Genomic DNA, 25,751 nt, shown 5'->3' on the forward strand with positions numbered 1-25,751 from the left:
TGTGCTTGTTTGTAAATAGAGAATGATCCAAAGAGAACCAATTCTAAAACAGTAAATGCTTGGATAACAATCAAATGGAGAGACAAGCAGGCACGACGGATTACAACGGGGGCAAAGGCCTGCGTTAACTACCGTTCACTATCTGCAAAGAGAGAGTACTACTAAGAGAAAAGAGGGGAGGGGGGCGGGGCAGCGTTCAAAGCACATCAGCGTGCATAAATACGAAAATGTTTTTATCTATCACGTACTTGACATTTTAAAGCTTTTCATATTTGCTATTAAAAAAACAATGAAATTCACAGAAAAAACCATAGGTTATAGTGGATATATAGTTAGGAATTTGCATTTACAAAACCTTGAAAATTCAATGAAAAAACCATTGGTTTTAGGCCATATATAGTTAGGGATTTGCATTTACAAAACCTTATTTTACTCCCATAAAACCATTGAAATTCCATATATAGTTATAAGCGCTAACTATATATCGCGCACCTGCAATCCACTGCTGATGATGTCACATATTACATCATTCATGACATGGTTAGTGACATCACTGATGACATCACTGATGACATCGCAAATGACATCACTGATGACATCACTGAAAACATCTCATTTGACATGACTGATAACATCACTGATGATATAATTCATGTGATAATACCATGAACCTCTTCAGACTCTAATATAACCTTAGATACAATCGGTGTAAACAGACAGTCACAGACTGTCACTCATCCATGGAGTTACTCACACACCTAGTCAGTTATGCCAAAAATCAATCACACCTCCATTTTCTCAACTATACAGTTATACACACCTTACTTATTCAAACATATACTAACACATATTTACTTTACTCTCTTATACAATCTCTGATACATGTTCACAATGATCCATACAGCCACTCACACATTCACTGGCTCTTATGCACAGTTATTTATAGAGGTCAACTCTCACATGTACTGTGTTTTACATATGTATTTAATTTGACATGTAGCACTGAGATATCCATTCACTCACTAATACACTCATGCACAGTCAACCGCCCATACAGCTGTTTGCACATGCACTTTTGAATCTATACATATAGTGAATCAACTACTCACACATCTATGTACAGAGTCACACACCTCCCAGCCACCCATACACACACACTCACTCTCCCATACAAATACTTGGACAACCAATCAATAACCCATACAGTTACTCATATAGCTACTGATCAACATATGCAGCAGTTTGTAGAACAACAGATATAATGATGCACAAATTAAAACAGTTTAGTCACTAACCCATGCACTCAGTGAGACACATTTAATCACTCACTCAATCAGTCAGTCATGCACCTAGTATATCCTTCATCCAGACACTTATATATCCACTCATTCTTCAATATGTAAAACATATTTTAACTCTACAGAAACATACAGTCACTGGATGTTGTAATCAGTGATGTCATCAGTGATGTCATTTGAGATGTCATCAGTGATGTCATCAGTGATGTCACTAACCATGTCATGAATGATGTAATATGTGACATCATCAGCAGTGGATTGCGGGTGCGCGATATATAGTTAGCGCTTATAACTATATATGGAATTTCAATGGTTTTATGCGAGTAAAATAAGGTTTTGTAAATGCAAATCCCTAACTATATATGGCCTAAAACCAATGGTTTTTTCATTGAATATATATATATATATATATATATATATATATATATATATATATATATATATATATATATATATATATATATATATATATATATATATATCCTTGCATTAAGTGCATATGTACAGTTTACATGAATTCACAAGAATTTACAGAAATAGGCCAAGAAATAGTACTCCCAGAAAATATGTGTGAACTGCATTTTAGCATGAGCAAATATGCAGGTATAGATTTGCTTATGTGAAAATCTGAATGTTTTCAAGTTCACTTTTCCTCCAACCCCTTTTTTCCCCAACCCTGGAAGAAGTTTTAAGTCTGCCACTGTCAGTAGTAAATTTCCAACCATTCGCAGTATGGGAAATGATTAGAGAAGAATTGGTGAAAACCCTTAAAACATGCACGTTAGTAGGTTTGCACAGACTAAAAAGGGCATTCCAACCCTGGAACTATTGCTTACCACTACCTTCAGCCCCAGTATGTAGACCTGCAGAAACATAGCAGCAAAAGGGAATTTCTAGTATTCAAACACTACTATGGTATGAACCCTGGCATAATCAGAGAGGCTATATCAAAACTTAAATAATGAGATTGCTGCGTAATTTGTTGCGCATTACATGGCACAAAGGGGACAAGTGGATTTTGTTACAGGACAAGTAGATTTATTAAGCAGCCTGCCCCATGGACAAGTAGATATTTAATTAAATTCCAAACCGCTGTATGGGTGAGTTACTGTGTGTATTGGTGTGTTGGTGAGTAGATGAATGTTACAGTGGTATATCTGTCACTAACTAAATATGTTTTAAGGCACTATATGAGTGTTGGAGTATATAAATGAGTATACGTGAGACTAAGTTATTTGAAGCGTGCGTGTATAAATGTCTGCTTCTATCAGTGATTGATAAGACAGTAAATATGTGTTAGTATCTGTTTGAATAAGTGATGTGGTATGTCTAAAAATAACGAAGTTGGTGTGTATAACTGTGTACATGAGTAAATGGGTATGCGATTGATTCTTTGCTTTACTGACTAGGTGTGTGAGTAACTGTGGCAGAGTGTGACTGCATGTATAGATGTATGAGTGCATATTATAGTCCTGTATTGATGTGTAACTAAATGTACAAGTAACTGGATGTGTGTTTAGACCTAGGAAATAGTGACTGGTATAAAGTATATGGCATTTTTGTGTGTATGGTTTCACAAATAGTAAGTAGTCTGCAATTTAGAATGGGTGTATCAAAGTTTAAATTAGACCATCAGTATGTGCATCAGATTATCATGTGGCTGATGTCATGAGTGATGTCAAGGACCATGTCATGAGTGAAGTAATATGTGACGTCATCAGTAGTGCATTGTGGGCGCGTGAGTTATAGTTCGCTCAACTAACTATAACAGGCCAATTTCTCTGGTTTTAAATGAGTCAAATGTTCAACTAACTATAACGTCTCTGAAACCTATGGGTTTTTTTAGTGAATTTCTAAGGTTTTTTAAATGAGAATTCCTAACTAACGTGCCTGAAACCTATGGGTTTTTTCAGTGAATTTCGAAGGTTTTTTAAATGTTAATTTCATATTTTAAAAACATTTTTTCTAATATTTTTTAAATATTTTGTAACTATTATATTTCTTTTTTTTTTACTTCAAAAATTAGGTAATGTTTTATATCTTCCCCCAAAAATATGATTTTTTTGTTGAGAAAACTGCACTCCCATACCGGTAGCGTACCAAGCTCCATCACCACGCAAATCCTATCCGCCATATTGCTAAACTCGTAAATGATGAGCATTTCGTATCCAACAAGTTTGTGGCACCACGTCCCACATAACATCATATGCGCATGAAGTCACCCAGCTGCTACTTTGGCGTCCGACGGAAACGCAGTACCAAGCCATACGTTACATCATGGACGTATAGGGTCGCGCCCGCTGCGAGTTGCATATACGATGAATACACGCTTCAAGGCCCTGTGTTACGTCACAGACTTATAGTGTTGCGCCGGATAAGCCCTTCCCTAATTTTTTTTGTCTCAAACGTATATCTTAATAACTTTAAACAGTATATGAGAGCAAGCGATAATCTAAAATATTTTAAACATTTATATATTTCTAACTGTAATAAACATATATTATGATAAATATATTTTATCAAAATCTTGTCTGGTGCGGCCTCCTTGCGCGCTCGATGGGAGATTGACATGTGACCTTAAAAAAAAGCGTTTGATTGCTTCATAACATTTTCCATTGTAACAGTTGGACAACCCCACCCATTTTAGTAATTCTCTCTACAGCGTTTGATGAGACCCCTCTTGCTTCGAAAGCTTTTTTGAAAAGTGTTTTCCTATATACACATCTTCTACTACACAACATGCAACGAGCATCTTGATCAATATTCATGGTCTGTACATTAGCCTTCCACATGTGATTGCCATGCATCTCAAACGTTCCATCAAAAAACAAAAGTGTGTTACACGATGCCCCTGGTGTGTGTGTACATTATTGTGCTCCCTTTCGGCCTGGGTATTCGTGGCTCTAAGTAGTATCAGGAGCCACAAGCAGAGTGCACATCCTAGATTACATGTGAAACAGTAAACCGCAATGTGTAGATTTCTTTTGCTGTACGCTCTGTTGTCAGTCTTTACCAATATAGTAGTGTATTATATGTGAGATTTTCAGATTCACATTTGACATGGATTGCTAGACTGCAATGAGAGTTATCACTGTGTATGACGTAACCTCACTGCTGATCCTCCCTCCATCCGAGCACATTCACATGTGTACGTTTCGCGATAGCAACACTTTCAATAATACCGCACACCATTGACATGCGTGTCTGCACATATCTACAACCTTGACAATGAAATGTAATGTTCGCCATTCAATCTTTCCAAACACCATCTCATTAGTGATAGTTGCCGCCCTCCCGACACATGCTACACTATTGTAAATTGCACATTCTGCGAGGTCAAAACTACAAAATAAACACACACAACTACACTTCCTGGCCAGGCAGGAACTGAATAACGCCAAGGTCCCCGGAATAATTATTCACACCCCTAAGCTGGCCTGGCGTACGCAAGCCAGGCCCACTTTGCGTATGTATAAATAGGATAACCACAACGCCTCATGTCCCTCTTCTTCCACACGGCCTCAAGTGATATGGTCGCATCCACGTCGCATATCACAATGCGCAATAAAAAAGGATCCAGGAGGTGTACACCATCCTGGCAATCAACACTGGCTCTAAATTGTCAGCCCTACTGCCCGTCGTCTTAGAAAGGGATCCATGAGGTGTACACCATCCTGCAATCAACACTCCATCTGAATTGTGAGCACTTCTGCCCGTAGTGTTTGCTCACACAACAATGACAGCAGGTGAGCAGTGGGGCCTGGGTGCACAGGGGCTCCAATTGAGCGCGGTGCTGCGCGCAGGGTGGGGTGCTTCAGCCTGGCTGCGCCGGTGTGAACAACCGAGGTTACAGTGCGTAATTATGTGATTTCTGACCTCATTCAGTCACATGTCTGTCTCAGTTTTCTTTTGTTGGAAGGCCAGTATTGCAAAGTTAGTATTCCAAGGAAATAGATGGTTAATGCCCAAGGGTCAATGTCCAAGTTCCTGGAGGTATCTTGGCCAAGTATGAGCGTCAACGTTTCCATCCTATTGCGCCCCAATTGGTGGTCCCGGCGGGTCTTTATCCAGACAAGGGGTAGGAAGGGCATCGGGGTCTGGTAGGGTGGGAATTAACTCCGGAGGGAAGCCTGTCGGTCAACCCTGGGTATTGCGGGCTACGGTAGTAACGCTGGCGGTAAAAGCGATGTCAGAGCGCCATCCGAGCTGTCAGGGTAGTGCTCGAGCAGAAAGCCTGTAGGCCTAAGCCAGCGGGCAGCGCTGCCCTACAGACATGTTGAGCGCGGTGCGGCGGGGTGCATCAGCCTGTGTGCGTAGGTGCGAACAAGCAATCTTGCCGTGCGCAATGATGTGATCTGTGACCTCATTCAGTCACATCTCTGTCTCATTTTAAGGACCTACTGGACCATACTGTAGTCCTGACCCAGCGGGCAGCGCTGCCCTACAGACACGTGGCGTTGGCTTTTAGGGCAATGTAGTGAGTTTGTTACTAAGTGTACATGCACACAGCCTTCCCCCACTGCATTACATGTGCACATTATACTTCTACCATGCGCTCTGTTCCTTTCTATATGAACCTTTGTATAACGTATTATTATTGAACCTTGTGTATTCTCGTGCACTCCAACTCCTCTTTGAACCACGATTACCACCAACAGTTCGTACTTCAAAAACAAAGGATGCCCTCAACTCCTGTTTTCTATTAAGCTTGAAATAAACGTTCATTTACCTTCAGACGTTTCCACCATTAAATTATTTCTCCCTTTTCAGACACCGAATTGATTGGCTCAAGATGGGCGGAGCAGGAGCTAACCCCGCGATAATGCCCTGGGCATTCTGATGCGTTCCATCATGGTATCAAGACACCGTCCCCGACCAGAGACCTGCTCTTCTACCGTACAAACGTAACCCGGACTCGGAGCTTGCACCAACACGTCGTGGGACACACCGGTGGTAGCAGGTGAGCAGTGAAGCCTCGGTGTGCAGGACCTACAATTGAGCACAGTACGGGGGAAGGGGCAGGGGTGCAGCACCCTGGGTGCACAGGTTCAGGCAAGCGATTTTCCAGCAGCTAATAATGTAGGACCATATTATCAAATAACGGCGATAACATTATCGTCGCTTTAGCAGCAGGAAACTGCTCCTAAAGCGGCGATAACGGGCTTGATAATATGCCCATGTGAATTCGCATAGAAGCCCAGGTTCACACCAGAACCTGGGCTTCTATGGGAAATCACAACGGTTGGAGGCTAATTATCCCAGTCGCCATGAAGAGCGGGGCTGGGGAACGACCCGAAGGCCCTGCCACACCGAGAACCTGAACCAGTGGCTCAAGATCAGGGGAAGCAACAGCATCCGAAAAGGCTGTAGGAGATACTGGTGTCACTCGACCCCGCTGAGGGGACAGAAAGAAGGAATCCGGAGCAACCCCAGGCATGGGCACTGGAGGCTATGGATGTGTCAACAGTGGCGTCTGTGGGCGCCGTGTCCGAGTCGTCAGGACGTCGACAGCCTCCACGAGGATTGTACCCTCGACGCCGATCGGTGGCGGAGGATGTGAGCAGGGCATGGACTTGGGCGATGAGCCCGGCTTTGGGTCTGACGTGGAGCTTAGCTCAAAGCTCGGCGTCGTCGAGGCCGCCCCCGCCGTCCGCGCAGGAAGCTGCACAGGGCTATGCGTTGATTGGCGGTGAGAGCCTGGCGTCGATCCCGTCTGCGCAGGAAGCTGCACAGGGCTATGAGTGGACTGACGGGGAGAGCCCGGCATCGCCAATGCCGCTTCCAAGCAGGAAGCCGCACAGGGCTATGCACTGACTGGCAGGGTGTGCTAGAGCGACCAGGACAGTCGGGGCCATGGCCCAACATAGTCGCCTCGGTTCCGGAGTCGGTGCACACAACCCTGGTGGGGGAAGGATCCGCCGATGAGGGCCCAGCCTGAGTACCCTCCACCTCTGTGGGGCCCAAAGGCGTGCCAGGTAGAGCGGGGGACTCAAAGTAGCCCTGAAGAGCCCGGGAGTAGGACTCCATTTAGGCATGCGTCGCTCCAACTCCTGGGAAAGGATGAGAAGGAGAAGGTGACCTCCAGGCGCCCGTAGTTGACCCTGTATGAGAGGAGTGGGAGCCAGCTAGAGGTGGACCTCTGCGGACACTTGTGGCTCAGCCTACCTTTTTTAGGGTGCCGGTCGAGGGAGCGAGTCCCCTCTGGAGAGGGAGAGCGGCGACGAGAAGAAACTGGCCAGGAAAGTCGTGCGGCCAACAGCTTCATTCAGCATTCCCAAAGGAACTTCGGCTTCATCTGTCGACAGTCGCCGCATTGCTTGGAATCGTGGTGCACACCAAGTCACCACATGCAAATAAGGTGGGGTCAGTGCCATATATATGTGCACTGGCCTCACAGGCTTTGAACCCAGAGGGCATTGCACACTGTTCCGGTACGATACCAATGGTGTAGAGAAGGTCCAAAAGTAGGCCAGGAACTGCTGGTTTCCCGGATCCGCATTGTGACGCGGAAAAGAAGAAAACTGATGTCAGCGCGCCGGGGCTGGGCATATATGGCTCAGCTGACATCACGTCCATGGACGACGTCAGTGCGGAGACGTACGGCGACGCCCCCCCGGCGCGCAGAGGTGCTGCTGCATAAACTTTTCCAGACCAGTCGGACGCCTGGGGATATTCTAAGTTATGGAATCTGCGACTAGACGTCTATCAGATAAGGGTAATTAGGGGCAATTAGCATCCATTCTAAACCTGCTGAAGCAGGAAGAAACATGCAGCAGGTAACGGTCATAGAGACCATAAAGTGGCTTGCATAAGAGTGCCCGACCGGGTAGTATGAAGCCAAAGTAAGAAACAACCCACAATAGAGACTTGCAGGCAGTAGTCAAGAACCACTGCTTTCAGAAAAGCTGTCCCGCGGGCGTAGCCTTAACAATAGTATGTGAATATGGGGAAAAAAAGGTATATCCGAAGGAAGTGGCCAAAATCGCCAAGTATAACAAATTGTTGGAAGAGCCTCAGAATCTGAGACCAACACCCCAGAAAAGACACTCAGTGTCAACACCAAAAAGAGAGCATATGTCAAATTGGGAAATCCCCCCAGTAAGCAGACGGAAGTAGGAGCCTATGGGCAACCTGCAACAACTCAGAAAAGCTTCCCCACAAATGAAGATATTGGCCCAAAAATCGCAGCCTCGAAAAGAGGTGGCGATAAAGGAAGAGGAATACCAAGGCAACCCGCATGTATACAGAAATGTATAAACATAAATATGTAGAGACATAACTAGCCAGGAGCAAGAACATGTCCGTACCGGATCATACCTAGTACAGTAAGAGCAAGCAGGAGCCGGTTTTGAAGAGAACACCATCAAACCTCCCAAGCAGGTGGATGACCATGTCGGTAGCAGATGGCACCAGGAAAAAACATAGAACACCGTACAACGTACCACCAGGCGACGCATGGAGTCCACAGGTTCTCCAGGCCCAGGAGAGATAAGCAAAGATATATAATAGCATACAAGTACCCCACAATGGAGTATGCATACCCCACACAACGGGAACACCTCTTAGGGCAATAAGCCAAGCCAAACGAGCGCAGTAACAAACTGAACCTGTGAACATGAGTTCCGAGCCGCATTACATTACCGAGCTGAACCACCAGCTCAATACCACAGTCAATGGACCAGAAACAGCAATCTGTGGAACACGGTCACAGCAGGCCAACAGGCAGCTCAAAGCAAAACGCATCCAAGGTATGCCAATAAAAGGGTAGTCGCTCTTGACCACAGAAAAAGGAAGACAACAAAACCCCATCAAAGGGTAAGTCAACCAGTCACTCAAAGATATTTTCAGGGAAGAAGTTATCTCGCAACCTAGCATGACACCTTAAGGCAACAGATCCCGCCATAGCTTGGCCCAAAGAACCCGCAGTATCTAAAGCTGAGCAGATTGTGAATTCAGTAAGGTTGCGACCATCCCGGAGGAGGTGAAGGAGATCAGCGCGAGCACCTTCAGAGGTGGCAGAAAGCAAAGACTTTGCAGAGTCCTACTGGGCAGAGGTAGCTCGAGCCAAAACACACACTGTCTTTAAGGACTGTATGGCTGCACTAGTGGATGCAAAGGTGTTCCTACCCCATGACTCAAGTCATCTGGACTCCAGAGAGGGAGGAAGCGTTAGAGGGGGCAGGGAAGGAAAGGCAGTCTGCAACACAAACCCCTGCGCATCAGGATGCACAAAAAGACAAACAGGATGATGTGGAGCAGGACGGCGGCGGTGCAACCCTGAACGAGCCACCGGGTCACCTGAAGCAGGCTGAACCCAGGTACCCAAAAGGACATTGTAGGAGAGTAGGATCTGCTTACTATGGTTACCCCCACTTTTTGCTGGTGGTGTTACATTTACTTGTTGACTTTAGTCTGGCTGGGGCCCTGTTAACCAGGACCCCAGCCTGGCTGATTCCTCTCTAAATTGATTGCATGTACTTTAGGTACACTCCAGATTGGTTACTGAGTTACCCTTGTGAGTCCCTAGTATATGGTAACTTAGGTACCAAGGGCATAGGTACCCCAGAGGCCTACTACCAGGGGCTGAAGCATGTATTATGCCACCCCTGGGAAGCCTTCCAAAGTGGCACCACAGGTCTGCTACTGCAGCCTGGGTAAGGTGGTGGTAATAGTTTAAAAGAGTCCCAGCATCCAAAAAATGGATGCTGCTGCCTCAGACACGAGTCTGACCTCCTGCTGCTGGACGAAACACCAGCAGGGAATGCCTGGACAATAGGTTTCCACCTCCCCAGACAGGCTTTAGTGTATTGGGGCTGGGCGGGTGCATTCGGTGAATGCTTTTCAGACAGTGCTGGGGGCACACTTGGTGTCCCTGTGCATACCCCAGTTCAAACCGGTTGCAGGGGTACTCAGCCCCTGCTCTGGCACGAATCTGGAGAAAGAAGGGGTGTAACCACTCCCGCCCCAGGTTCTCCCATAGGTGGTACCTTAGAGTATGACCAACCCATAAACTTATTATAAGTATAGGGACCCAGTCCTTAGGGCTTTAGATTACTCTGACTTAACTCTGAAACATATATCCTGGAACTTCAAAATGTTATTTCTACTAGACAAAGGAAGGATCTACCTTGGAGTCATGGAGTAACTCCACTGTTCAAACAGGCACCAAAGAAGCACCTTGCCGGTCTGCATTTCGAAGGCTCCCGGCTGATCCCGAAAGATTTGCGACACAGGACACTGACTTCCAGACATCTCCGAGGCCAACACGAGATCACAGCAAAGCGGAGACGTGTAGCCATCATGAGAGACGTGGGACCGTAACTCCTTGACATCGTGCACATTTGCTAGTGCACCTACTTCCCGAGGTTGTGCATTGGGCTACTCTTAGTCCAAGCCTTGAGCACCATCTGCAGCGAAGATTGTGGGCCTACAATCAACAAGTGTTCCGTGGGCACGCCTCTAGCATTTCTGCTGGAGGCCCCTTCGCGATCCCTGGTCCATCGACTAGTGGGTCCCCACAAAGGTAATTCTTTTGTTTCTTCGGCTTCCCTGGTTGCTCCAGATGTGCCCTGACTCCCCTCCAAAGGGTGAGTCCCTCAGACCTTGCTGGTCTGCTCCGAAGCCAATCTTTGCATACTGCGTGGGTTGCTGTTGCCAAGGCTTGTTGGGTCCAATCTGGATACGGACACTGCAGCACTCGACATTCGACTTGGGACAGCTTGAATCCAGCTTCTGGTTGTCGACGCCTCCTGGTCCTCGGTGGACATCTTACTGCCTCCCTGATCATTGGCAAGTGACCCAGACTCTCCCCCTCTGTTTTCAGGTTCTTCAGATCTACGATCCACCCTTGGATCCATCCGGACAATTTTCACCTGGTTGCCTGCAGCTCTTCTTTGCAGCTCTCCATAGGAAACGACGACGAAACTCGACACGAAAAGACACCTATGCACCCGGCTTCCCTGGGTGAGGTAACACGAGTACTTCGGTGCTCCTGTGGGACTTGACTCTCGAACTGTCCAGTTCTCAAGGGGTTTGTTCCTAGTCCACTCTTAAGTGTCCCTAGTCTTTAAAAATCTAATCGCAACTTTCTCCATAGAAGTCAATAGTGATTTGCGGCTTTGTTTAGACACTGCACGCGTCCCTCGTGGGTCTCCTGCGTCCCTACCTTGGGTGGTTCCTTGTTGCCCCAGTGGTTCTACAGGCCCTAGGCCTGGTCTCTGTGACTGTAGTGGTACTTATACCACTTTTTTAGTATATGGTTTGTGAGGCCCCTATGGCAAATCGTATACTGTGCTAATTTGCTGTGTGCTAAATAAGTTTATTGTATGTACTTTTGCCTCTAGTCTCAGTGCCTAGAGGGATGTGTTTAGAATAAATACATATATTTTATATATATATACCTGGTGTGGTTCTACTTTCATTTGGTCATTCACGAGTAAAACAAGCTGCTTTACATTCCTTCAAGGCTGTCCACAGCTACCACTAGGATAGCTTTCTATATAGGTTGTATTTAAACCTACCATCAGTAAGGGTCGTTTGGAATGGTGCAAGGTGCCACTAGAATAGTGGATAGCATATGCTAGGCCAACTTCTCACAGGCATCATAAAGGGAAGCCTCAAAGGACAGAAGCAGCACCACATTCTCAGACCCACAGTGAAGGACCTCAAGCAAGGGGTCCACAGACAAAGGGGCATTAGGGGGTTGCATGTTTAAAATGCGGGTGGCCAATGAGACCACTCTCAAAAAAGCCGCACTAGCCTCTGTAGCCCTCTGCGGAAGGAAACGACAGCTCATCAGTGGGGGAGGGTTGTAAGCTGACCCCCCCAAGACACTGAGGGTGTGACCAATGCCCCAAGTAAGGGAGCCGCATTAAAGAATGAGGATCCTGATGGGGCTCCTGGAGAGCGAAGAGCCTGTCGGAAATGGGAGCTCCTGATGAGGCTCCATAAATTCCAAGGGGGGCACTGGCAACAATACCTACTGCGACGCCGGGGGAGCGGGCGGCGCCCAACTCTCTCCAGAAACTTCTAGAGAAGAGTCCACATGTGGGCGCCGATCGTGCCTCGTCAGACGCCAACTGAACTTCACCCGGCGTCGAGTCGGTGCCATCCGGCGCCAAAACTATGACAAGCTCCCCTTCCGAAGAAGGAGAAGGCGCTGGAGCTGGTGAGGCAAGCTTTCGGCACAGACTTCACCTCGTCCATGACAGACTCTGACTCCAGAGAAAGAAGTTGACGCGGAGCCAGAGAGGCAAGCCTTCGGCACCAGAACGGCGCTGACCCCGGCTCCGGACAGGCGGCCGCCAGCCCGGAAGCCCAGGGGGTGCTCAAGGCAGGATTATGAGCACTGGTAACCAACTGGGGCGCCACAGGGAGCCCAGTGGGGCTATGCGGCGCGGCAGAGGCGCCATGGGTCGTAGAGAGGGACCCAGCTGGGCCGCATCCTAACGAACACCATGTAGACCGTAGAGGGGGACCCAACCGGGCCACGCCCTAATGACATCACACCTCGGCATTTCCTGGGGTGAGTAGGGGGGGGGCAAAGGCTCAATTGGCGCCGGTGCGAACCCACACGCGACTCAGTCAAAGATCCCACAAGAAGCGGAGGCCCGAGGATGCCCCAAGAACCGGAGAGGACCCAAGGGAGGCCTGCAGAGCCACGGCATATGCCTCCATCTGGGCCGGTCACCCCCACACCCGGAAAGGGCGGACAGAGGGGGGGGGCCACTGTCGGGAGCGCAAGTCCGGAATGTTCCGGGAACCAGTGCCCCTGACAACAGTAGTGGAGGTCAAAGACCTCGGCGACAAGCGCCTCGACTTACCAAGTGGTGAATGACGGCCCTGGATCCCAGAGGGCGATTGGCAGCGAACCGGACAGTAGAGGGACCTGCCGTTGATGAAGAGGCCGGGGGGGGCGAGACAACTCCGACCGGGACAGCCGTGCCGAGAGAAGCTTCATACGGCGCTCCCACTGAGACTATGGCTTCAGGTGTTGGCAGGCTTCGCAGTTTGTGGAGTCATGGTGCTCACCCAGATACAACATACAAATAAGTAGAGGGTCCATGGCGGACATCTGCCGCGAATAGGAATTACAAGTTTTAAAGCCTGAAGGTATCGCACTGTTCACGATGTGAAGCATCGAAAAGTAGGCCTGAAAATAGGCCAGAGGAACCGCTCACTCCCGGATCCGCGTTGCACGCGGAAAAGGAGGAAACTGACGTCAGCGCGCCGGGAGGGACTTATATGACCTCGCTGACGTAACGTACGTGGACGTCATAGCGGGGTCGTGTGGCGCCGTACCCCGACGAGTAGAGGCGCTGCTGCTGCAGCCAAAAAAAAAAAACATATCCAGCCAGACGCCTGGGGATATTCTAAGTTAAGGAATCTGTGGCTAGATGTCTATCAGATTGTGGATCCGAGGGAACCGACTGGTGCCGAAGCCAGGCCTGCTGTCAGTAAACCAGTAAAGGACCCTCCCAAACCCACAGGGCCCAAAGGCGCTCCAGCGGGGACAGGCCACCTAAAGATGAAGTGGCTGACCTCATAGAATTCTCGCAGTTGGGTGGGGGTCACTACAGCTCTTATGAACTTGGGAAGCTGTAGAGACAACTCAGACACGCTCAACCGCAGAGCCATGCCTTGAGTGCCTAGGTTCCCTCATCTCATTGGATATCTTCCAAGGAAGGGGTTAAGTCGAAGACCTCTTTGGCTTCTTGCGGGACTTACCTGAGAGGGATGCCTTCAACGGAGACGAAGAGCTATGGCTCCTTGACCAATCCTGGAACCTTACTCTCACCCGGGATTGAGACTATTGTGGAGTAGCACGTTAAGTGGCAAAGCTTGAGGGATTGCTCTCTCAAGGCTATAGGCTGCATGGTATGACAATTGACACAAGACCAGTCTTGAAGTCGTGGTCAGGCTCAGTTTCCCAGAGACAGACGAGATGTGGGTTAGTCATTAAAATCTGCCGTTGACAGGTGCAGCAGGGCTTTAATTCAACCTTCCTCGTGGACATTCTTGCCAAACCAGGAGACAAATCTGAAGAAAAACTCCAATAAAGACAGTCAACTGGGGTAGCTCTTTCCAGGTTTGTGCGGACATAAAAAAACAGAGGTCACCGCACAGGGGTGGTGCCTAAACAGGCACTGTGCACGTAACTGCTGGTGCGGATGTCGCGGCCATAACCACACGGAGCCGAACATCACCACCTACTTGCGAGCAGGGGTACTGCTCAGGAAAAAAAATCTGGATTCTGTTTGACACCTGGGGATAACTCTAAGGTAAGGAATCTGCGCTAGAAGTCTCTAGCAGATACCCAAAAGTAGTGTAGTATTCTTTACTAAAATGTGTAAAATAGACAAGATTTCCATGTAAGTGGTACCGCAAGTTCTGTAACATTGACATTTCATTTCTTCAAGGAATAGCTGCAAATTCTGAAACAAAATTATCCAACCGAAAAAAATGTAAAACTACTCATTAAGTCCTACTTTAATCACCTAGCAGACTGAAGTTTTTTATACATCAAGCTCATCACTGTCAAAAACTAGCCAGTGAAGCACCACAGGAGCGAAGATTCCAGTGGAGATCAACATGTCAGAGCAGGAAAGTGGCTGCGAGGTGATAGTAGAGTAATCGAAAATAATAAGAGTCAATGGAAGGCCCTGGACCTCTGTATTGGAAGATAACCTAGCTGGGTCCTATGAGAATATTAATTCCTAGGGAAATAACGCGAGAAACCTCAACATAAAGCTTGCTTAGCAGGACACTGGCAGAGCTTTTGTAAAGTTAGTTGAGAAAGAGCACATGACTGAAAAAAAAAATACAACTGAGTCTGCAGAAGGCTGTGTATCACGGTAATCAGGAGAGGCAGACGTGCTAGGAAAGAAACACAGACAAATACACAATCTGAAACACCCCTTGGTTTTCTAGAAGGCAACTTTGAACATTTAAAGTCAGAGAATGCAGAGATACTTGCAAGACAATTAAAACATCTTATATGCTCAAGCAATTCAGGTCTAATCATATTTAGATTGTAATCAGCTGCAACCAAGTTTTTACACAAAGGGGGATGGTTACCAAAAAAGAATGTGCTAGACGTGGAAGCTACTGATTGTAACAATTAACACACTCCGTGAAAGAAAGCTCCTTTCAACTGTGTACACATTTGGATTGTTTGAAGAACAAATAAGAGGCACAAAATCCCTGAAACTATGTCATCAGAGCTTACCAGTTCTGGAACAAGCAACATGTTCCCTTTCAATTGTTCTATTTCATGGTCTTTCTTCATGTTGCTGGAAACCAAATTCCTCAGCTGGACTTCCAAGGCAGCCATCAGCTGATCCTTTTCTTCTCGCCACTTTTGCAGGTCTCTGTCCTTCTCATGCAACTGTGCAGTAAGGGCTTCCTATTTTGAAGAAATAATACACTTAACATCACCAATAAATATTACAGAAATAAATCAATTCCCCAGTTTATGGAAGCCTGTAACGAAATAGAGGTAAGAAGACAACAACTCCAACCCATCAGGGGCTAGACGATGTTGACGTGTGTCCCTTGCTTACTTTGCCACTGGATTCAAGCTAGCTTGGGTGAAGAGGGCTGTTAGCCCGAAACCGGTCCCCGGATGCTCGTTTCCGGTCCAGGGAAGACCTGGCTTGGCAGTTCCTGCTGAACTGTTCCCATGAGGCACGGGGTCAAAACGGATTTGCATATAACTGGGTCTGAAATGAGATGGCGAAGTGAGCTAAAGAACGATGATAGATTCAACCCAGATCTGTGACTGGGGTCAGTGTCTGAAAAGTTTCAGTGCTCCATCCATCATCTCCTTGTGTTTACAATGTTGCCATGTAACCTGCCCGCTCACAGGAATGGATGCCAGTTTACTCCAAATATCTTTAAGCCGGTCCATAAGCGCATCTTTATAGGATTTCAATGACAAAGTACTGGATTGGGAAATCTCAGATAACAAATGGGTTTTACTCCCCATCACAAGCAAGGGCAATTCCTGGATCCAGACATCAGCCGCCTTGCATAGGCCCTCATTGAAAGAAGAAACAGCGTCTTCCCTAGTAAGAATCAAGAAGCACTCTCTCGACCTCGGGTGCAGAATGCTAATTCAATGGCATTGTGAAATTCAATTCAGAAGCCTCTCAAAAGTTCTAGAGGGGAAGAAGAAGCAACTTCTTTGATGACCCACTCGTCACCATGAGAAATCTCAGCAGACAATGTAAAAAAGGTAAAAGGAGGACTCAAACGCATCTTCAAGGTGCACACAGCAATGTGTTCCATGTGGTGACTGAAGGCTTCCTCAAACAAAGATTATCCTAGAACTATGCAGATGACAAAGCAAATAGAGAGATCTTACGCCAAAAAACAGGGGCAATCGAGCAGAGATGGCATTAGCAGACCGCATGGGAGACTTGTGGCAGGGGTGTGGTCGTGAAACTGGTGAGCACCTGAGGGAATCGGTGGTGGCCAAAACCTCCCCAGAAGAGCCTGGGTTTATGCCGCCACATGAGCATGATCAGTTCCAGGGAACTGAAAAGCTTGGGTATCACAGTTCGAAATGGAGTCAAGGCACCAGTGCCGGACCTCTGTCTAATGAGGCATGTGCCAAATTAGACCAGGAATCTAGGTCTAGATCTAGGAAATAAGGTTACGCTAACTAAACAACCTTTCCCTCAGTTGAGAGTGACAATGAGCAAAGGAGGATTCACAAGGGTGGATCGATGTGGAAGAGCCTGGGGAAGGTGACAGAAAGGAATCATTTTGACCAGGTCCACTAAGAGTAGGTTCTAGAGCAAGACGTGAGTAAACAACTAACTCAAATATCAGGGTCTTGAGCTTCTGAGGGTTTGTTTACCCATTCACTGGCAAATTCCAAAGGGAAAAAGGCACCACGTGAGCAAGGCCCTGAACAGGGTCCAGATTCCTCAGACCAGAGGTAAAGCGTTGCATGCTTTCAGAGTAGAACTCAGACGGGGCTACAGCCTGTGGGACCCAACCGTATCTGGGACAGAACAGTCCCTGGAGGCACTGAAGAAAAATTCCAGGAAAGAGCAACTCTGGGTCCTTGTTGAAAGTGGAGGGAAAAAAAGGGAGCCGACGTTAAAGTGCTTGGGTAGTTACCTATACAGCTCCATGTAGTCACATTCGGAGAGGTGTTGCAGCCTGGACTGAAATGCTGCACCCTCTGCAGGCACTAGAAATCTATTTGGGGTTTGTCGATCCAGTCTGGTGCCTAGGGAGATTTAAGGATTGAGGAATGTGCAGGTTGAATTACCCATCAGAAGTAAATCCTCACTAATTCATCAATCTAATTACCAATGTATCACCAAAGCAATAAATACTTCCTAATCTGGGATCTAGATCAACATGTGGATATTCTCAAAGAAAGAATACTTTTCCTTTGTTTTTGAGGGAATTCCCTGCTCATGAGTGGTCACCACCAGCTATATGCATCTCTTTAGCCAGTGTGCCGATGGTCTGCTTTCATTGCTTTGCATCAGTTAATGGGCAAGAGTTGACGGGCCGTACCTTTTCTACAGTATAGCCTAAAGTTGTCTCCTGTTCTGCTAGTCCTAGGTATGCACCATGCCTGCTCTTTGTAAAAGCTTCTGCTTGCTTAGTAAAATGACCTAGAAATCTTTGATGCTGACCCAAGGATCAGGAAACTGCAGCATGAGACACTTGTTGAATAGACTTCTTCAAGACCTAGCCTGAGGAAAGGGATGAAAAATCATTGTGCCTCTTTCTAGCAAATATATAAACAAGTCAGGCATATAACAGTGGAATTGGTCTGCATAAGTAATAATAACATGGTTAAATACTCGTATCTACATGTAAATGCAGGTTTGGTGAGGGTGGAATTGGTGGAACAAACAAGAATCAAGCATAATGAACAGACATGTACAATTGGACATACATGCTTAAAGTTTTTGGCTCAAAAAATAAAGACAACTGAAAAATTACACAGCGGTACAATAAGTAACGGGAAGTAAATTAAGAATAGTGTAAACAATGGTAAGCAATCAAGAGAATTACCCTAAAATCCTTAAAATATCCACATTGTTTGAAGCTCACAACAGTAGCAAGGGTGCATTATAACAGTTTATGTTCGTTTTTATTTAAACCAGTTTTAACATCGGATGTTCTGGACCCACAACCACCCTCAAAACCCACTGGACTAGCGACCTTGTCTCGAAGACCTCTCTTCAGTGCCATTCTACACTCTCCAAACCTTCAGACATCTGCTTGCCAATGCTGCAAACTTTCCCTTGATAGAAATGACAGCAAACCCACCCAGTTACTTCTACTATTTGTACCACTTCCATCCGTTCTTCTAGTAATACTACTATAACTGGTGGCGTTGACGCACAAGTTACTACTTGTGTAACAATATATCTGTAAGAGACATTAGTTAGCGATAGATTCCTTACCTTAGAATATCCCCAGGTGTCAGACTGGATCTGGAAAGCTTTCGTCAGCAGTAGCCCTGTGCGTCGATAGGCGTTGTCGTACGGCTCCGCGTGCATCGTATTCACTGAGATGATGTCACTGGAGCTACTTGGACGTGCCCACGTGCGCAGATGTCAGTTCTGTACACAACTGTCCGCGACAAGAACGCAGAGCCATGTAAGATACGGACCACCGGTGCATAGAAACTAGGGCCCGAAAGGATGACCTTAACCCCAGGAATAACTTTGCAGTTTAAGGAGGATGGGTGAGGCAGTAAGGAATCTATCACTAACTAATGTCTTACAGATATATCGTTACAAAAATAGCAACTTGTGCATCTGAAAGACACTTTAGTGATCGATTCCTTACCTTAGAATAGATACCCCAGCAATACCAACCCTGGTGGTGGGTCTGCGAATAAGATTACACCAGAATGTGACCGCGAACAGAACGGCCAAAGAAGCCGTCCCTCCAGACCGACTGTCAAGACAATAATGCTTTGTAAAAGTGTGCAGTGAAGCCCACGTTGCAGCCTGACAGATGTCTTGCAGGGTGACACCACGTCCCAATGCCGTAGTGTCTGCTGTTGCCCTGGTAGAATGGGCACGCAGCCCCACCGGAGGTTCCTTTTTAGCCACAGAATAACAGGCCTTGATACACAAGACGACCCAGCAGGAGATAGTTCTCTTGTAAACAGCCCAGCCTTTCTTGGCGTCTGCGTAGCCAACAAAGAGCTGGTCATCCACCTGGAATGCTTGTGTGCGGTTCAGGTAAAATGAGAGCGCACGTTTTGGGTCCAGACGGTGGAGCCTCTCCCTCTCTGGAAGGATGTGGAGGCAGAAAGAAAGTGGGCAAGGTGATAGTCTGCCCGATGTGGAAGGCAGTGACCACCTTTGTCAAGAAGGAAGGACGAGTGCGAAGCACAACCTTGTTCGGATGAACCAACAGAAAAGGAGGCTTACAAGACAGAGCCTGAAGCTCACTCATTCTCCAGGCAGAGGTGATAGCCACCAGGCAGACAGTTTTCAAAGACAGAAGACGAAAAGGACAATTGTAAAGCGGCTCAAAAGGAGCGCACATGAGATAAGTCAAAAGAAGATTCAAGTCCCACTGAGGCATTATGAAAGGAACAGGAGGGCAATAGCTTGCTTAATCTCCACAACGGCCCCAGCAGCGCTTGGATGCCTGTCTTCACCTTGGAGGTGCCCAGGAGTGGACATTTCCCAGGAAAGCCAGGAAGGGTTCCACAGCGGTATGAATACAGCGCTACGAGACCTCAGGGTAGAAGTGCGCTATATAAATACAAACACATTTACATTTACAGAGAACATGTGTTATGCCTTTTAAGAATCTCTGTACAACAGGGGACTTGAAAAGAGAAGGCTGATCTTTAAGCCTCAGAAAGGCTGAAATGGCAGACAGGTAGCCCCTGATAGTGCCTAGAGAAGAGACCTGCAGGGCCATAAAAAGAAGGAACAAAAGGACGTTAGAAAGAGGGACAGAATGGAGATCCACAAATTTGTTACACCTGCGGGTGTATACCGATTTAGTGGAGAGACGCCTGGCTGCCAGAATGACATCACAGACTTCGGGAGGCAAGTCGAATGGAATCAACTGTCGCCGCCTAATCTCCATGCATGTAGGTGGAGGCTGGGCAGGTTCGGATGAGAACCGTCCCCTGCTGCTGCAACAGAAGATTCTCCCGCAGAGGCAGTTGGATCGGGGGATCCAGGCTCATACAGAGTAGCGCAGGATACCAAACTCTTCGAGCCCAGTCCGGAGCCACAAGGATGGCTTTGGCCCGGTCGCGCCTTATCTTAAGCACTCTGGGCAGAAGTAGTACCTGCACTACTCTGCACCCTGACAAAGGGAAGTAATGCCTTCAGTGCAAGAAGCATCACCGAAGCTCATACAAGTTGATATGTAGCCATGGAGCCGGGACTCCGCCAGAGACCAGAGGCCTCTGATCTCCGCCTCTCCCATATGGCCACCCCAGCCCTGGAGGGACAAATCAGTCACCACTGTGTGCTCCGGATGGGGAAGGAAGAGGGATCTGCCGCTGACCCAATGCGAATTCGTGAGCCACGACTGCCATTGTAGTGCAGTGCCCTCCGAGATCTGGACATAGTCGGACAGGTTCCCCTGATGCTGCGCCTGCTGAAACTTTAGGTCCCACTGCAGAGCCCGCATGCGCCACCTGGCATGGTTTGTCAGCAGGATGCAGGGGGCCATGAGTCCCATCAGCCTCAAGGTCTTCTTGACCAAAGCCCAGGACAAGGGCTGAAAGATCAGAATCATGGCCCAAACGTCCTGGACTTGCTGTTCGGGAGGATAAACCCGAAACCGCTCTGATGAATAGGAGCTTCTGGGAGGGAATCAGGTGCGACTTCAGCTTGTTGATGGAAATCCCCAACAAATGCAGGAGGTCGGCCGTAGTCTGGAGGTGGGAGAATACTGTCTGGAGCGAGCCCACCTTGAACAACCAGTCGTCGAGACAGGGGAAGACTAAAACCCCCAATCTGCGCAGATGAGCTGCAACCACCGCAATCACTTTCGTGAACACCCGAGGGGCGTTGGTAAGGCCAAAGGGGAGCACAGTGAACTGAAAATTATCCTGGCCCGCCGTGAATCGCCGGTAACGCCGATGGGCCGGCAGGACGGGAATATGGAAATAAGCGTCCTGCAGGTCCAGTGCCACCATCCAGTCTTGTGGGTTGAGAGTAGACAAGACCTGAGACAGAGTGAGCATTTTAAACTTCTCCTTCCGGAGGAAGCGATTGACGTTCCGAAAGTCTAAGATGGGACGTAGACCTTTGTCCTACTTTGAAACCAAGAACTAGTGGGAGTAACAACCATGACCTACTTCTGGCGTTGGAACGCGCTCGACGGTCCCCTTGGCCAAGAGAGCTGCAACCTCCTGCTAGAGAAGTGCCAAATTATCCCAGACATACGGTGAAACTGCAGTGGCATGGCTGTGAGTGGGGGGGTGGAAGAATAGAAGGGGAGGGTGAAACCCCTTCGAACAATCTCCAGAACCAACCAGTCTGATGTAATGGTGTGCCAGCGGTGGAGGCGATGACGAATCCTGAGACTCCACTGGCGTCTAGTGAGCCTGAAACACCGGTCTAGGAAGGTCTCGAGGCACTGGCAATGGGGGTGTCGGTGGACTGACCTACACACTGGCCCCGTGACCCGCCTGTGAGCCCCACATCCGCGGCTGCGCTTGGACTGTTGCTGCGCAGGCTTGTTCTGAAATTAACTTGTTTGCACGCCTCTTCTGGAGCTTGGAAAGGAACGAAAGTGAGAAGTGGAAGGAGTACGTGCGGCCGAAAGGCCTAAGGACTTGGCCCGAGAGTTCTTAAAACGCTCCAAAGTGGAATCCGCCTTATCACCAAAGAGGCAGGTGCCATCGAATGGCATGTCCATCAAAGTATTCTGGACATCTGCAGAAAAGCCAGTCGTCCTCAACCAGGCATAACGACGTAGCACCACCGTTGTGGAAATCGCTCTACCCAGCAAATCAGCGGTATTAAGTCCACAAAGTATAGTGAACTTGGCCGCATCTCTCCCCTCCATAAGAGCCCAGGAGAGAACTGTCCAGGCCACCTCTGGACACTGAGGTAGCACCTGCTCAACTGTATCCCATACAGAATGGGAATAGCGGCCCAAGAGACAGGCAGTGTTCACAGACCACAGTGGATCAGAAGAAAACGCACTCGGGGACAGAGGCCTAAACCACCAATCTCAGGTGTAGGGTGCTGGGTGATGAAGGCAGGGTCACCCTTGTCCACAGGGGCCCCTGTGTTGGGCCGGGACCAAGTGCCCAGAAGCACATCAGTAAGTGCATCATTAAACGGCAACAGCAGTTCTATAGAAGAAGCTGGCCGAAGCACTTCAGTCAGTAGGTTTGTCCTGACAGCCACTGTAGTGAGCTCGAGGCCAAGAGCCTCGGCCGCCCTACGTAGCACTGTGGAAAAGGTACCACTCTCCTCCATAGTAGCGGAAGGGGATGGTGAACCAGGCGCCGGACTATAATACAGGCCACCTGCCTTCGCCTCCTCAACCCAGTCTGAACGGACTCACACTGTGCTGCGAGAGGGTCTTCAAACCCTTCCCAGTCCTCCCCATCCTCCACAAGTGGACGAGTACGTGGGTAAAGAAAAGGGTAAAAGTTCCCCATCGGCGTCGGGAGGGTCTTCAAACCCTTCCCAGTCCTCCCCATGTGGACGAGTACGTGGGTAAAGAAAAGGGTAAAAGTTCCCCATCGGCGTCGGGAGACCTTCCTCCGGCACCGGTTCGGCGTCGGAAAAGAAGTTGATGCGGGAGTCAGCCACCAGCGCCTATGTCAGTGGGGGCCGTATGGGGTCCACCAGCAGGAACGGGGAACCATGGAGGCTTCTAGGCGTCTACGACGTCGGGACTGGTGCCAGCGACGTTGGGGAATGAGGAACAGTGGGGCCCGAAGGCGATCTGACAAAGCAGCATGGGCCGAAGATACATGCCATGCAGACACAAACTCTTGCAATTCGGCTGGAGTCGCCGATGGACCCGGGAAAGGTGGGTAGGCCAACGTTAACTGTTCAGGCTCCGTTGGAGCCGCAGGGGCAGGGCCACCTGCCCCCTCAGCTGCGTCCCCGGACCGGCGAGGGAAGGACGAAGAGCGGCAACGCTTCTTCGACTTTTTGTGCTTCGCCTTACCTGACTCCGAGTGCGAGGACTTCGATTGACGGTGCTTGCTCTGCGACCGGCCCTCAACCACCCACGGAACCGGAGCCTAGAACGACGTGGGGATGACTTCCGGGCCTCCAGCCACTTTTGGGATCGCTCCCGCAAAGTTTTCGGCTCATGGCCCGGCAGTGGGAACACAACTTGGTGTCGTGGTCACGCCCCAGGCAGAAGAGACACTCACGGTGCGGGTCCGTCAGCGACATCGTGCGCGGACAATCCTCGCAAAGCTTGAAACCGGTCATCCCTATGCACCAGGAGTAGGTTTACTTACAATTTATATCAAACAAATACTTTAATCAACAAGTGACGAGGTACCGCTTTCTAACGATCTGCGCTTGCTGGCGCGGAAAAAGAAAGAACTGATGTAAGCGTGCGTGGGCGCATCTAAGTAGCTCCAGTGACGTCATCTTGGCGAATAAGACTCCAACAAAGCACGCGGAGCAATACGACGACGCCTATCGACGCGCAGGGGTACTGCTGACAAAAGCTTTCCAGATCCAGTCTGACGCCTGGGGATATTCTAAGGTAATGAATCTTTCACTAACGTGTCTCTTTCAGATGGTGGTATCCCTAGCACTACTACTACCTGTGTGGGTTCAAAGCACTAGGACTCACAACTCTGAATAGCAAACAAACTTACATTTACGACTACACTATCACACACAATACATGGATTTAAAGCAAAAATGTTATTACCTATGAGGGGTGCTTTCAGATCATTTATTAACAGCTCAAGGTGATTTTGTAGAATTGCAACCATGTTTCTATACAAGTGTTGAGTGACTATTTTCTCAGTATTTGAGCTGGTGAGGTGAGTTAACAGTCACTGCTGGCATCTGTAGTGAACTGTAGGCCACAAGTTTAAACACAGAATGGCCAACTAAGCCTTCCAACATTTGAAGAGTGATAAACTGATCATCATGAAGTGAACAATATAATTTAGCTGCTCCTAAATTCAGTAAAGGGTGCTTTGACATACATGACATGTGCATATCTGTCCAAGCAAACTTTCCAAGGACAACAGACTTTGCTTTCATCAGGATTCCCTCCCAATAATAGGTATAAAAGAACATTATCAAAGAGCAGAACTGGATATGCTGGTCTTGCTATGCATGACCAAGTCTTCTCCCTTCCATATTTTGCAAGGGAATTTGTATCAACCACTCAATAGAAGCCACCAGTACAACAAACAATATATGGGGCCCCAGGAAAAAAAAAAATTTGGAACCATGAATATCGGGGGTAAACTTACAAAATCAGTTTGTTGTTTCAAATGTCGTTCCCTATCTTCAGCGAACTTCCGCATTTCTCGGTTTCGATGATTCTCAGCTTCTTTTGCCAGGGATATAAGTCCCATTTTTTCTTCCATCCATTTCTTTCGATCAGCGTTATGTTTTTCTTCACAATCCTGTGCGATTAAAAATTATAAATTGCAAGAGTAAGTCCACATACAGAACTTAACACTTGAAATTGTGTTGTGATCTTTATAATTTGAACGGTATTTAGAACTTAACAGATCTTCACAAAGCGTCTACAATAACACTTTGTAGAAGACCACAATTTTAATGAAAATAAACCCAAAACTTGTATGTATGTATTATATTTGTAAAGCACAGGAATCAGCCCCGGAGGGGTATCTCCGCGCGGTCGAAGAGTGAGTCTCAGACAGGCACGAGTCACCACAACTTAAGCTTTAAACAATTCAGTCTTCAGGAGTTTCCGGAAGCGAGTGAGACTGGTGCATTTGCGCAAGTTCTCCGGTAGGGTGTTTCAGTATTTTGGGGCCAGATAGGCAACCGTTTTGCGTCTTAATCGGATTTTCCTAAAACGTGGGACCACTAGCAGCCCCTTACCTTCCGATCTGAGACGGCGGTTCGGACAGTAAATGTTAATCTTGTTTGCCAGATAGCTTGGGCTCGTACTATAAATTATGGGCTAGGCAGCAGAGCTTAAATGTTATTCTCTGGCAGATAGGGAGCCAATGGAGAGATTTCAACAGTGGCCCCGGGGAAGTGCGCAGTGGTTTCTTGAGGGCTAGCCGTGCGGCACATTTTAGACAATCTGCAATCTGCTAAGCAGAGATTAGTTTGCTGCTGCAAATAGAGCATTGCAATAGTCAAGGCGACCAATAATCAGAGCCTGAATTAGGGTTCTGCGTACAGAACGGGGCAGCCATAATAAAACTCTACGCAGGAGACTCAGGGTGTAGTAGCAGGTCCCTAGTGGTCAAAATTTGTTTTTTCATAGATAGAGTATCCAGTTGGACCC

General features: G+C 47.8%; 1 protein-coding gene across 1 annotated transcript in view; it reads right to left on the bottom strand.

Annotated features, from left to right (window-relative positions):
* Nucleotides 1-25,751, bottom strand: part of KIF20B (kinesin family member 20B) — an 870,233-nt gene that overhangs the window by 234,818 nt on the left and 609,664 nt on the right. Inside the window, exons 26-27 of the mRNA XM_086921981.1 lie at nucleotides 24,736-24,891; nucleotides 15,526-15,702 (exon numbers count right to left, since the gene is read on the bottom strand). Coding sequence (XP_086778107.1) covers nucleotides 15,526-15,702; nucleotides 24,736-24,891 — 333 coding nt within the window. The remainder of the gene's footprint in view (nucleotides 1-15,525; nucleotides 15,703-24,735; nucleotides 24,892-25,751) is intronic.

Source organism: Lissotriton vulgaris, chromosome 5 (genome assembly GCF_964263255.1).
Source record: "Lissotriton vulgaris chromosome 5, aLisVul1.2, whole genome shotgun sequence".
Classification (NCBI taxonomy): domain Eukaryota; kingdom Metazoa; phylum Chordata; class Amphibia; order Caudata; family Salamandridae; genus Lissotriton; species Lissotriton vulgaris.